Source organism: Sebastes fasciatus, chromosome 24 (assembly GCF_043250625.1).
Source record: "Sebastes fasciatus isolate fSebFas1 chromosome 24, fSebFas1.pri, whole genome shotgun sequence".
NCBI classification, from domain to species: Eukaryota; Metazoa; Chordata; class Actinopteri; order Perciformes; family Sebastidae; genus Sebastes; species Sebastes fasciatus.
The window spans coordinates 10,065,431-10,078,236 of NC_133818.1; the positions used below are offsets into that span (position 1 = coordinate 10,065,431).

Sequence of the window (12,806 nt, forward strand, 5' to 3'; positions counted from 1 at the left end):
GACTCACCTACATGCTCTGTAGTGCAAGGTGTCCGCTCCTCTGGTGGAAGTTTAGGGGCACTTAGGCACTAATAACTGGAAATGTCCCAAAGCACAGAGAGCTCTGCCAGATGTGTCCAGGTGTTGAGTCAGTGGATGGTTGCGTTTCGTAGAGGTTGAACGCAGGTTTTTGTGTCAGTTGGCTGAATATTACTGTAAAATCACACATGTAAGAAAATTAAATTATGAATTGAGTGTGAAAGAGTGCACACAACGTGCTGACTGAGTGAAAGTTGGATTGTTTTTAGAAAAATAAATGCTGCTGGATGTATACAATTTATGCCGAATTGTAGCTCGACTATAGAATTATAACATTATCAAAAATCTGCTCTGATATAATAAGCGTTTTCCAGTCAGAGAGAATAACTTTAAAATAGCGAGTTTTCTTATCGGAGTTTTGCATTAAAGCCCCATCCGCATGGACTCTACAGCTCATGAAAACGCATCCAGGTGTTGAGTCCGTGGATGGTTGCGTTTCATAGAAGTTGAACGCAGACTTTGTCAGTTGCGATGTCGGCTGAATAATACTGTAAAATCACACATGTAAGAAAATTAATTGAGTGTGAAAGAGTGCGCGCTCAGTTGCGTTAAGCGCACACAACGTGCTGACTGAGTGAAAGTTGGATTGTATTTGGAATATAAATGCTGCTGGATGTATACAATTTATGCCGAATTGAAGATCAACTATAAACTTATAGAATAACTTAAAATCAGCTCTGACATAATGAGCGTTTTTCAGTCAGAGAGAAAAACTTTAAAATAGTGAGTTTTCTTAAGGGAGTTCTGCATGAGCGCATGAAAACGCATCCAAATAATGAAGTTCTCACCTCTTTTACAACTCTCTCCCTGTAGTGTAGGCGTTCACGTCCGCGTTTTTACCGTCCAGATAGAGTCGCTCAGTGGAGAAACAGATCCCAGTGTCAAGTTAAGGTGTGTAAAGGGCGAGGCGCAGTCTGCTGTGTGAGGTAGAGATGAATGGACCCGGGGTACAGGGAGTGATGCGGTGACGTCACACAGAGAGGGGTACACCCACCCAGTGATGTCTGCAGGCTGGAGCTAGTTGGAGAGCTTCACCTTCACAAGCTACTAGATAATACTAGGCTACAAGTCAATGGGAAAATGCTCCTGGGAGTACCAAGCCTGGTGCAACCTGTAGTCAAATATATAAGGAATGATATATCAATAATTTATACCATGTCATACATACTCAATCATTTCCAATTTTAAATTCACCAAATATCTTTGGCTTTGAAGAGCACCACTACTGGTGCACAATTTCTGTAACTGTGCACAGTCACAACAGGATTATTTATAGAATGATGTTGAAAAATAATGATAATTTCTAATAATGTAGAAAATATTGAAAAAAAATGGTCATTGTTTTGTCCAACCAACAGTCCAAAAATAACTAAAATATTGTATTTAATATTAAAAAATAGCACAAAAGCAGCATATCTGCCCACTGGAGAACTGGAAATATTTGGCTTTTTTTGCATTATTAGTATTTTTATTATTATTGTTATTATCATATATATATATTATATATAAATATGTATCTACATATGAATATATATATATATGATAATAAAAATAATAATAGTAATATATGAATGTAGGTATATATATATAAAAATACGTTTTTAAATGATTAATAAAGCATCCAAATTGTTGACAATTCATTTTATGTTGACCGACTAATCAATTCATTGACTAGGAGTACCAAGCCCGGTACTTATATTACACATTACATTTATTTATTTATTTATTTTAACTATCTTTGGCTTTGAAGAGCACCACTACTGGTCACTTTAAACACAGTCACAACAGGATTGTTTTAATTAAAGTTTAATCTATAGATTTTCTTTTTGATTAATAAATTAATGATTTAGTTCATAGAATGATGTGAAATATAATGAAAGGATATGAAATATATAAAACAATAATATATATATATATATATATAGAGGAGAGGTGTATATATATATATACATATATATATATATATATACAGTATATATATATAAATATATATACTGTATATATATATATATGTATATATAGGCAAACGTTAAACAGATGACTCAGCACAAGATAAGAACTAGTTTCAGACTAACCGTACAGAAGACAAAAGATAAAGCAACAACAGCAACAGCAATGATAAAAAATCGTATCGTAGTACACAGGTTTGTGTGTGCGAGCATGCCTGTGTTGGTGGATGGGTTTCTGTTGTAAATCGACTAAAAATATTATATTTAAAATGATATGAAACAGCACAAAAGCAGCATATCTGCCCACTGGAGAACTGGAAATATTGGCCTTTTTTTTGCTTAATTAATAAAGTTTTTAAACGATTAATCAACTAACAACAGGGTCTACCAAATGTGCATGGCACTTTACAGATGTCCTGGCCTGCAAGAATTTATATTAATAACAAGAAAATTGTGATATTAATTTAGTTAATAAAGTAATATCTGTCTACTTTATGAACGTCATGTCTACTAACCAGTATAACAATTTCACATTTTTTTTGTTTTTCTTTTCTGGGTTGTGCCATGCTTTTTGAAGTGGATACGGATGATTTTGTCCAGCGAGGATGACGTCGATCATAAAAACGTAATGCAACATCTGCCTATTTAGTGAATTAGCTTTCAAAATTGCCATATAGTGCATTAAAATTATTCTAATTGCCCCTTTTTCACCCATTTTAGAAGTAGAATAAAAGCCCAACAGGATCCTAAAATGGGCCGTGATGTATGCTGAAAGCTTTTTCAGGCCCATTACGGAGCTCTTAATTGTGACATATTGCCTTTATGTAATCACCGCTTCCTGTCTCACTCACCAATCTCTCTTTCTGCTCACTTCAGACTTTTTTAATATGGCTAAACCCCTCAAGTGCTTCAGCTGGTGACCTATCGAATTCAAGCCACACATTAATCCATATACAGTTCATTACATTTCACAATCTCACACGTCAACTTCTCAGCGTTATTTTTAGTTCTGACAGCTCTCGTCATAGGCAGGAGTCCTCCGCGCTTCTACTTCCTGTTTCTTTTTATCTGTCTTCCTGTTGTGTCTCTCTCTTTCTGTGTTTCTGTAGGTTAGTCTCTCGTTAATTTCTCTGTCCCCTTCTGCCCTTGCTCTATATTTGTTTCCTCATGCAGCAGAGGCCTCTTTTACCTTGTCCTCTGCCCTCTACTGACGCCAACATACCTTTCCTCTCCTTTCCTTTGCTCTTGTTGTCCTTTCCCTTTCTTTCCTTTCCTCTCGGTTGCTTCCTTCCATTTTCTTTAATTTCTTGTCTTTTCCTTCCCTTTCATTTCCTTTTTTGCTTAATTTCCTTTCCTTTCTTCTCGCTTGTTTCCTTACCTTTTCTTTAATTTATTGTCCTTTCCTTTCCTTTCCTCTCACTTGCTTCCTTCCGTTTTCTTTGATTTCTTGTCTTATTATTCCCTTTCCTTTGCCTTTTCTTTCCTTAATTTCCTTTCCTTCCCTTTTCTTTTATTTCTTGTAATTTTCTTTCTTTTTCTTTCCTTTTTTTCATTGTCTTTACTTTTTGCCTTCTCCTCTCCTCTCCTCTCCTCTCCTCTCCTCTCCTCTCCTCTCCCTTCAAATGACAGACCGCAGATGTTTAGAGGAGCAATTGTTTCCATGATTTCGATCCAGTGACTTTATTAAAACGTAAAGCACTATTACAACATTTTATATCAATTTTTTTAATAAAGTGCTGCAGTTTTAATCCAAAGTGTCCCAGATGATAGTTTGAAACAGAATCAGGTAAACGGTAAATATACAAAATCCATGAACTAAGATTTTTGTTTGATTATTTGTCAGACTTCCTGCTCCACCCTTGAGTAGATATTGATCCAGATGATGACCGATATAATACACTATGGTGGTCATCTTAAGTGGAGATCCTCGCTGTCTGTCTGTCTGTCTGTGCTCTTTATTTAGAAGCACTTCCATTATACATCAGGTCTTAATCCACATAGCCTATACGGTATGGTGTGCTCTGCTGGTAAACAGCCTTTGTTGAGGGGCTGGCATCAGCTAACATGCTGACAAGAGCTTTATGTATTGTCTCACTCTCTCTACCACACACACACACATACAGGGTCCCACAGCGAGGCTTCATTTCTCTCATCACTCCTTTACGTCAACAGTATACACCCATATGTGTGTGTGTGTCCAGGCTGCTAATGGTCCTCGTCTGAATCATTGATGAGTTCATTGATTTGGGTGAATATCTGATGTCAGCAGCCTGTAATTACACACTGAAATACAGGAAAACATGACCAGAGAGGACAACAGGATCCCATTAGAGGCTAATGATTAAACTCCTCAAATTAGGGAGTGAAATTGCCATTAATTGTGTATTTTATACGCTGTGGTTTATTGAGAATCTATATGTAAGCATGTGATCAGATTACAAGGCTGATACCGATCATTTAAAACATGCTAGACTGACTATAAAACACTTCTCACACACACACAAAGTAAAACATACATTCTAGTTTTCCCTGACTAAATCAATCTGGCCTTTGGCTCCACCTACAGGTTGCTCTGGGTAGGTACAAGCATCAGCTGTTGGTGATTCAACACTAGAAGGCATATTCTATTGTAGCGAGTTGGTTTAGTAGCATTCAATAAAATCTACAGATGTCTAATTTTATCACTCCTAAAACTCTGTGGTCAATCGATTAAAATATTTAATCGTCTATAGTTAATTTTTCATCTGTTCATACTCTTATCAACATGGGAGTGGGCAAATATGATTGCTTTATGCAAATGTAGACTCGTGGGTACCCATAGAAGCCATTCTTATTCACATATCTTGAGGTCAGAGGTCAAGGGACACCTTTGAAAATGGCCATGTCAGCTTTTCCTCGTCAAAATTTAGCACAAGTTTGAAGCGTTATTTGGCATTCTTCCTGACAAGCAAACATGAAATGGATATCAAGGGATTCTTTAGGTTATCTAGTTTCATATGATACCAGTATCTTCACTCTAGCTTTAAAACTGAGCCCGCTACAACCTAAAAATGGCAAGTTGCATTAATGCGTTATAAAAATGTATTGCATATATACCACAATAGTAAAATATGTGTTGTGCTTATAGTTTGCAGAGTGTGTAACATTTTTAATGAGATAACTGAGTAAAATGATTTAATGCTTGGCCTGGCCTGTGCTAAATTCATCTGGGCTTTTTGGCCTCAGTCTGGTCTGCAGCAAGTGAAACACATGCACAGCTGGACTGACGTGGCCAGTCCAGTACATTCCATCTGGGTTATCCTATCAGTGTGTTTGGGATACTTGTCTTTCTGCATTGTCCTGAAATTGTGTGATGATGAATATTAAGTCCTACGAGTTGTACACAGTTGACTGAATGTGGATGCACTATTTGTCCTCTGTATACAGTACCAAGGATTCTCTGTGCGGACCAGCGGACCTCTGTCTCCCTCCCCTGGCTGTCGGTGCTTCATTCCAGACGTCTTGGATCTGATCCAAGAGACTCGGCCTCTCTTCTTATCTCTGTTTGGATTGTGTGCTTCAGCATTGTGTGTTTGTGTATCTGTCCTCTCCAGGTTTTTGTGGTGGAGAGGAGGTCGCGTGGCTAAAGACCTTCCTGTTTCGGCAGCACCTGGAAGTTACTAGATGTCCTCCCTGATCATTTTTCTTTATTTATGATGGCAGTCTATCTACCTAGTAATGTCAAACTGATTTTATATACTAATATTATTGTCTGCACACACAACATATTGTATATCTGTCCATCCGTGGACTTACATCTTTACAGTTTATTTTCTTTATGCTTTATTTATTATATTCACTGTTTACTTATTTATTATATATTTACTGTTTATTTATCTATTATCTTTACTGTTTACCTACTTATTTATTATATTGTTATGGTTTACTTCTTTATTACCTTTACCTTTTATTTATTTATTATATTTTGAGGGTTTTGTTTTTTAACATTTACTTAATTATTTATTATATTTTTATGGTTTATTTATTTATTTTCTTTACTGTTTACTTATCTATTATATCTTCATGGTTTATTATTATATTTATTGTTAACTTATTTATTATATCTTTACAGTTCATTTATTATATTTACTGTGTACTTATGTATTATATCTTTAAAGTTTATTTATTTATTATCTTTGTTTTACTTATTTATTATGTCTTTACGGTTTGTTTATTTATTATATTTACTGTTTACTTACTTATTATATATTTACAGTTAATTATCTTTACTGTTCACTTACTTATTAATTATATCTTTACGGTTAATTTATTTATTATCCTTATTATAGATTTACAGTTTATTTATTTATTATATTTACCATTTACTTACTTATTTGTTATATCTTTAAAGTTTACTTATTTATTATGTCTTTGTGGTTAATTTATTTATTTATTATATTTACGGTTTACTTACTTATTATATATTTACAGTTTATTTATTATCTTTACTATTTACTTACTTATTATATATTAACAGTTTATTTATGATATTTACTGTTTACTTACTTATTTATTATATCTTTACAGTTTATTTATTTATTATCCTTACTGTACCTATTTAATATATTTACTGTTTTCTTACTTATTTATTATATATTTATGCTTTGTTTATTTATTATCTTTACTGTTCACTTATTTATTTTATATTTTTATTTATTATATCTTGTCCCCTTTGCTGCTGTAACACTGCACATTTCCCTGCTGTGGGACGAGTAAAGGATTATTTTTTTATTTCATCTTAATTTGCTTGAGTACACTGAGCATGCTGTATGCTGCCATGTGCTGCTGCGGACAGTAGGGGGCGCACAAAGTAAAGTATTTTCAGGGTGCATCCATAGATAGTGTTTAATGAGTGAATAACCTCGAAAAATAAAACTGATTAAAATTACATAATAACTAAGTAATGTAAAGTGTATGATTGATAATTGAAGTGTATTCAAAAGAAAAAAATAATAGGTACTTATAATAATAATAAATTTAACACTTTACAGCAAATATTAATCTTTAGGGATTATATTATAATATTATAATATGTTTTAAGAAAATATATAGGCTATTCCCCAGGTGTTTCCACATCCATCTTGATAAATGTCTTTCAAGGAAATTCTCACATGTGTGTTTGTATAAATTACACTGTCTCTTTTTCATTGTTGTGAAACAGATAGAGTTACATCCGGATTAAAACTGCTCTATTTGTCTTCTTCTCCTAATACCATCCAGATGTTACCTCCAGCACCGTCCAGCTGTCACTCAACCCGCCTCCGACCAATCAGAGCTGGCCCTGACTCCTCCCTCCCTCCCTCCTCCCTGGAGGTGGAGACGGAGAGGAGGAGAGATCTCCTTCTCTTTCTGCTGCTCTCTCTGACTCCATCTGTACCTCTCAGAGCTGCTCAATCACCCCCACAGCTCTACTACCATGGAGAGAGGGCTACTGCTGGCTGTGTGTCTGCTGCTCTGGAGCTGCAGCCTGTGTGTGGTTACAGCCATCCAGAGGGCTGATCTCTTCCCTTATGGCACCCTGAGTGGAGATCTGATTCTGGCAGAGGGCGACGATGAAACCTCCAGAGTGCTGTCCCTGCCAAGACCCTTCTACTTCTACGACTCCTTCTTCTCCCAGCTATATGTGAGTAGCATTAACACTCCTCTGCATGCTTGTGCATACTGACTTCTTTATTATATTGCCTGTGAAAGTGTGAATGACTCTCTAAAGTTCTGCAGGTGATGTTTGCAGCTGCTGGATCAGGCTCACAGCAGAGGTTTTTTATGGTGCCAAATGGAGCGATTTATTAACATGTGAATGGGAGAAATCTGTTTTCTGTTTGGCCGAATTCTGTTTAAGTGACCACACATTATTCCCCATGCAGTTTGTGTGAATATATGTTTAATTTTGAAAGAAAGAAATCTTAAAATATATTCTGACATCACACAATTAAAAAAAAAAAAAAATTATATTCAACAGATGTAGAAAGTCAACAACTGACTAAGAATAGATTGTGCTTGTAATAACTTTTAGCTTAATTACTGTAACATCACTGGTGGAGGATCATTAACTCAAGTAAATACTTCACTATAAAATGAGTCATTTGCAAGTAAATGTAGCAATGCTTCACTCTAAAATTAGCAATAATTCACTATAAAATAAGCAATTCTTCACTATAAAAATCTTCCATTGCAACTAAAGATATACCCTTTTACAAGTAAAAGTAGCAATACTTCACTATAAAACTCTTCCATTGCAACTAAAACAATACCCTATTACAAGTAAAAGTAGCAATATTTCACTATAAAAGTACTTCACTGCAGGTAAAAGTATTAATACTTCACTATACAATTACTGTATTGAAAGTAAAAGTAGCAATATCAAAAGATTACTCCGCTGAAAGTAAAAGTAGGAATACTTCACTATGAAATGACTCCATTCCAAGTAAAAGTATCAATAGACTATTAAATTACACCATTGCAAGTAAACGTTGCAATGCTTCACTATAAATTACTCCATTACAACTTAAAGTAGCAACACTTCACTATAAAATGAATTCATTGCAAGTGAAAGTAGCAATAGTTCACTATAAAATAACTTGGCCCACGGGAGAAGTTTCAGTTGGTTGCAATCTGCAACCTCACCACTAGATGCCGCCAAATCCTACACACTGCACCTTTAAAGTAATGTATACATGAATGCACCTGTAGTTATAATCAAATAATATGATTATGAAATGGGCCATTCTGCATAACGAGTCCTTTTACTTTTGATACGTATAGTTTGATGCTAATACTGGCATATAATGGAAATACACAAGTAAAGTACAAGTAGCTCAAAATGTTACTGAAGTACAGTACTTTAGTGAATGTACTTTGCTCCATTCCACCAACCGCAGAGTGTTGCTTTCCATGACACTTATTATTATACCCATCATCAGAATGTGTCATGCTCTATTACACAGCATAATCCATCAAGAGGAAAGCCAGTAACTGTTGTATGTGGTTTGCATCGGGGACCAGGCCCAGAGGTCCTTGAGGAGGTTCCAGTGGTTTACAAAGGGGATCTAGGGGTTCATTATGTGGTTCCTGGGGTCCATGAGGGGGTTCCAGCAGTGCCCATGGAGGTTCCAGTGGTTTATGAGAGCATACGGTTCATTAGGGGGTTCCATGGGTTCATGATGGTGTTCCAGATATTTCTTGGTCTGCAGGAACGCCGATGGTAGACTGCTGGTGCTCATTTTTAACCTCTCCGTCTCTAGGTGGCTACTAATGGAATCGTATCAGCCCAGGACCTGCCGATGGAGAAGCAATACGTTGACGACGGATTCCCCACAGATTTCCCCGTGGTGGCTCCGTTTCTGGCCGACATCGACACCAGCGGAGGGCGAGGACAGATTTACTACCGGGTGACCGAAACGCCCAGTGTGCTCAACAGAGTGGCCCAGGTCGGTTTATCCATTGAAACAAGTGAAATTAATTACAACTTTTTTCTTCTCTTTCTTTAATTTTAATTTATTTTAGTTTGTTATCATTATTTTTTCTACTCAGTTCGCAAATTATTATTTTATTTTATCTTACTTTTATTTTATTGAATTTTGTCGTATGCTTTGTAGCTATATCATTTCTTAAAATGCAAATTAAAAGCTTGATGTTGAGATGAATACGTTATGCGCTCTGCTTAACTACAGATCTTCCTTTTTCCAGTTCCTCATCCATTAGTTCAATCCATTGTACACTCCATCTTTCCTTTTTTATTCTTTTCTCATTCTTTCCCTCCATCATTCATTCATTCATTCATTCATCTGCTCACCCAGGAAGTCCATCGAGGATTCCCAGATGCAAAATTCACACCCACGCATGTTGTGGTTGCAACATGGGAGAACGTCGCGGCGTATGAAGAACAAACTCGAACCACTGGACCTTCAAACAAGGTAAGATGGACTGAGAGCACTAGCTCTAGGCCTCCTCGTCTATCTGTGTGTTGATTTATGGCTGAACGAGGTCATTTTATCATCATCTAAGTGTGTTTTGGTTCTCGTGAGAGACACAATCCCAAATTCCTGGAGGATGTGCATCACTTGTAATCAGCCTGGGGCGGGGGGTCTATTTGTAATTCCCTTCCCCTCCTAATCTGCCTCTTAACTTTTTCAAGGGGTCAGAGGTCATCTTTAAGGGTCATCAAAGTGCCTCTCCCGACTCGTTATCCCTTCACACACAGGTAGACACAAACATGCCTCGACCATTAATGCTCACATGCTCTGTTGGACTTTACTTCCCTCCCTGTTTGTCAGCCAGTTACCAGCGATTAACTTGGTTTACCATTAAGTACTCCTCTCCAACCCAATTCCACCTCAGTGTTTATTCAAAGTTTCTGACATATTGTAATACATTTTGGCACAAAACTAGATTTTTCTGCATTCCCTGTCCCTGGTCCGCACCTGTCCCTTTCACCTTAGGTAGTATCTTTGCCTCAAATCTTTCGCTCCGCGCCCTCTTTCAACTCTCCCGCGGCCCCCTGGGTAGGCACGCCTCGCAGCTTGAACACTTCAATTTACATGTCCGTAATTTTCCAGGAATTGTCCTGGAAAGAAGCGTGTAATTTGGCACTAATTATAGGGAAAATAAGGAATTTTCTCCTCAATAAAAGCTCTATTTAAACCCAAGTAAATATCCACTGATTGTTCACATTAGAAACTTTACTCAGCTTATTTGTTAAATTGTATACATGCCTGTAGACAAATGTCACATTTTTGCGTGTTCAGATGATCTACTGCGCTTTAGGCTATGCGCTTTAGGCTATGCTAGGAATTCCTCGAATAATTAAAGGGCTACTCCGGCGATTTAGGATGTGACTTCCATAAAGTTGCGCGATTCGCAAGAGAAAGCCCAGATATCCTCGTTTTAAGTCTCTAGCAGGGGACAAGCTTAAAAAACTACATTTCCCATAATGCAGTTGTATACCGGCTTGCATTAGACCCTCCCTACCTCCTAAATGTACACATCTTTCAAACTTCACACTTACAGTTTGTAATGCAGGCTTTACCAAATACAGTTTAAGTCTCAAGACCAAGCTGATGATGTCATCAGGGTTATTGTTTTCAAACTTTAGAAAGCTCCCTCCAAAGCTGCAGAAGACATTATACAACTGTCTTCACAGGCTGAGTAGTACACGATGAATTAATTGAACGAAAATGGCTGAAATGCCCCTTTTAATTGGGAGTGTACCAATTAAACACTTCTTTATGTTCAATACCAAATTTCTAGAAATATCCCCTAGGAAATTCTGGACCTTTTTAAAAGAAAGCATCACCTATAGGAGCACTGGAGGCTTTGTTTGAGTTTGTCTTTGGGAAAGAGTCCAAGCAAAGCCAGGCCGAGTGAACTTATCGATCAAACAAACAGCACTCTGTTGTTCCTGGTCTGCAGCATGTGGGAGTCAGGGATGAAGGGAGTGGTAGATTTAAGGGGAAAAAAACAGGAGATCTCTTCTCTGTGTCGCTCCCTCCCTCTCATCTGTTTGTCCTTTCTCTTTACTCTCCTGGTCTGGTTTCTTTTAGGCCTCCTTCTTTCTTCCTGATTGATCAAAAGCTAAACATTTAAATGGTCTAGTGGGGATACACTTCTCAATACCTAGGGCTCAATTTGACTGCTGCCAAATGAGTTCATTGAGCCTCAAATATTGGATTTAATTCTGTTGACCAAATGCTGATTAGAGGCTGGTGTCCACCTCTGAAAGGGGCTGTTTTGTCGTTCAGAGGGTCTGCGTGGCTTGTCAGATCGGAGCAGTCCAGGTCCCGGTCTGGGGATTTGCTTCAGTGGGTCTCCCTTTGGACTGATAGCATCTTCCTTTGAAGCGATTAGCCAGAGGTGCTGGGCGGGGTATGTTGGGGGTAGAGCGGTATGTGTGTGTGAACTGATTAACCTGAGGTGTGTGTGTTTGTCGGGATGTGTATTAGGGGTGACGGCGTGGGGGGAGGGGGCAGACTGAGTGGTGTTTGGGGGTCGGATATAGGGATGAGAGGAGTGGAAAGTCGAGCCCAAGAGAGAGAGAGAGAGTTCACATCCTTAAAAAGTGGGCTTGTGTTTTCTATGAAATTAGTCTTAAAGAGGCCATTATCATAATTGGGAAGTAATTGCTTCACTTGAAACCCTTAACACACCCTCTGTTGTGTCTACTAATGACCAGAGCCATTTCCACAGAGAATCTGGCCTTGTGTATGTTTTTAGGACGTGTTGACAAGGCTTTACTTTGAGCAGCATATTGCTAATCCTTCTTCACACGAGGACACCTGTCATGTTAGCGGACGCTGTTACACAGTTTATCATGAATGTCATGATTCTGAGCAGCTGAAATCAACTTCTTATGTGCTTCTTCATCACCCACTAAACGTGAAGTCAATGTAAATATCCATGAATTTGATTTTTGTTTTTGTTGTGTGTGCTTCTATGCTCTTTGGTAAAGTGAAAACCCGACTTTTCTAGCTGTTCTATTATTTGTCTTTACCCTCTTAGTCATTATATCTACATTACTGTTAAATATTCATCAAAAACCTCCGTAAATATTTTGTGAAAGCACCAATAGCCAACCCTACAATATCATCGCAATATTTAAATTGAGGTATTTGGTCAACTGTCCAACACTTTATGACCAAATAGCTGCAAAACTAATAACATTCCCATCAGCTGTACTTTGTGTTTAATGCGAATTACCAATTGTTAGCATGCTAACACACTAAACTCAGAAAGTGAACATGATAA

The 12,806-nt window shown here is 37.3% G+C and overlaps 2 protein-coding genes across 11 annotated transcripts in view; one reads left to right on the top strand and one right to left on the bottom strand.

Moving 5' to 3' along the window:
• The window catches only part of ptger2a (prostaglandin E receptor 2a (subtype EP2)), a 48,110-nt gene extending 47,093 nt beyond the window's left edge, over window positions 1-1,017 (bottom strand). For 3 of the 8 annotated variants that reach the window (XR_012592870.1, XR_012592866.1, XM_074626564.1), the window contains exons 1-2: window positions 867-1,009; window positions 8-192 (exon numbers count right to left, since the gene is read on the bottom strand). The gene's annotated coding sequence lies outside the window, so the exon portion shown is untranslated. Of the gene's footprint in view, window positions 1-7; window positions 193-866 lie in introns of all 8 variants that reach the window. The other 5 variants (XR_012592869.1, XR_012592868.1, XM_074626565.1 and 2 more) reach the window with 2 other exon arrangements.
• A 6,325-nt stretch (window positions 1,018-7,342) lies between these two features.
• nid2a (nidogen 2a (osteonidogen)) overlaps window positions 7,343-12,806 on the top strand; it is a 45,324-nt gene continuing 39,860 nt past the window's right edge. For 2 of the 3 annotated variants that reach the window (XM_074626514.1, XM_074626513.1), the window contains exons 1-3: window positions 7,344-7,689; window positions 9,308-9,493; window positions 9,863-9,979. In XM_074626514.1, the coding sequence (XP_074482615.1) occupies window positions 7,483-7,689; window positions 9,308-9,493; window positions 9,863-9,979 (510 nt within the window). In that variant the 5' untranslated portion in view covers window positions 7,344-7,482. Of the gene's footprint in view, window positions 7,690-9,307; window positions 9,494-9,862; window positions 9,980-12,806 lie in introns of all 3 variants that reach the window. The other variant, XM_074626515.1, reaches the window with a different exon arrangement.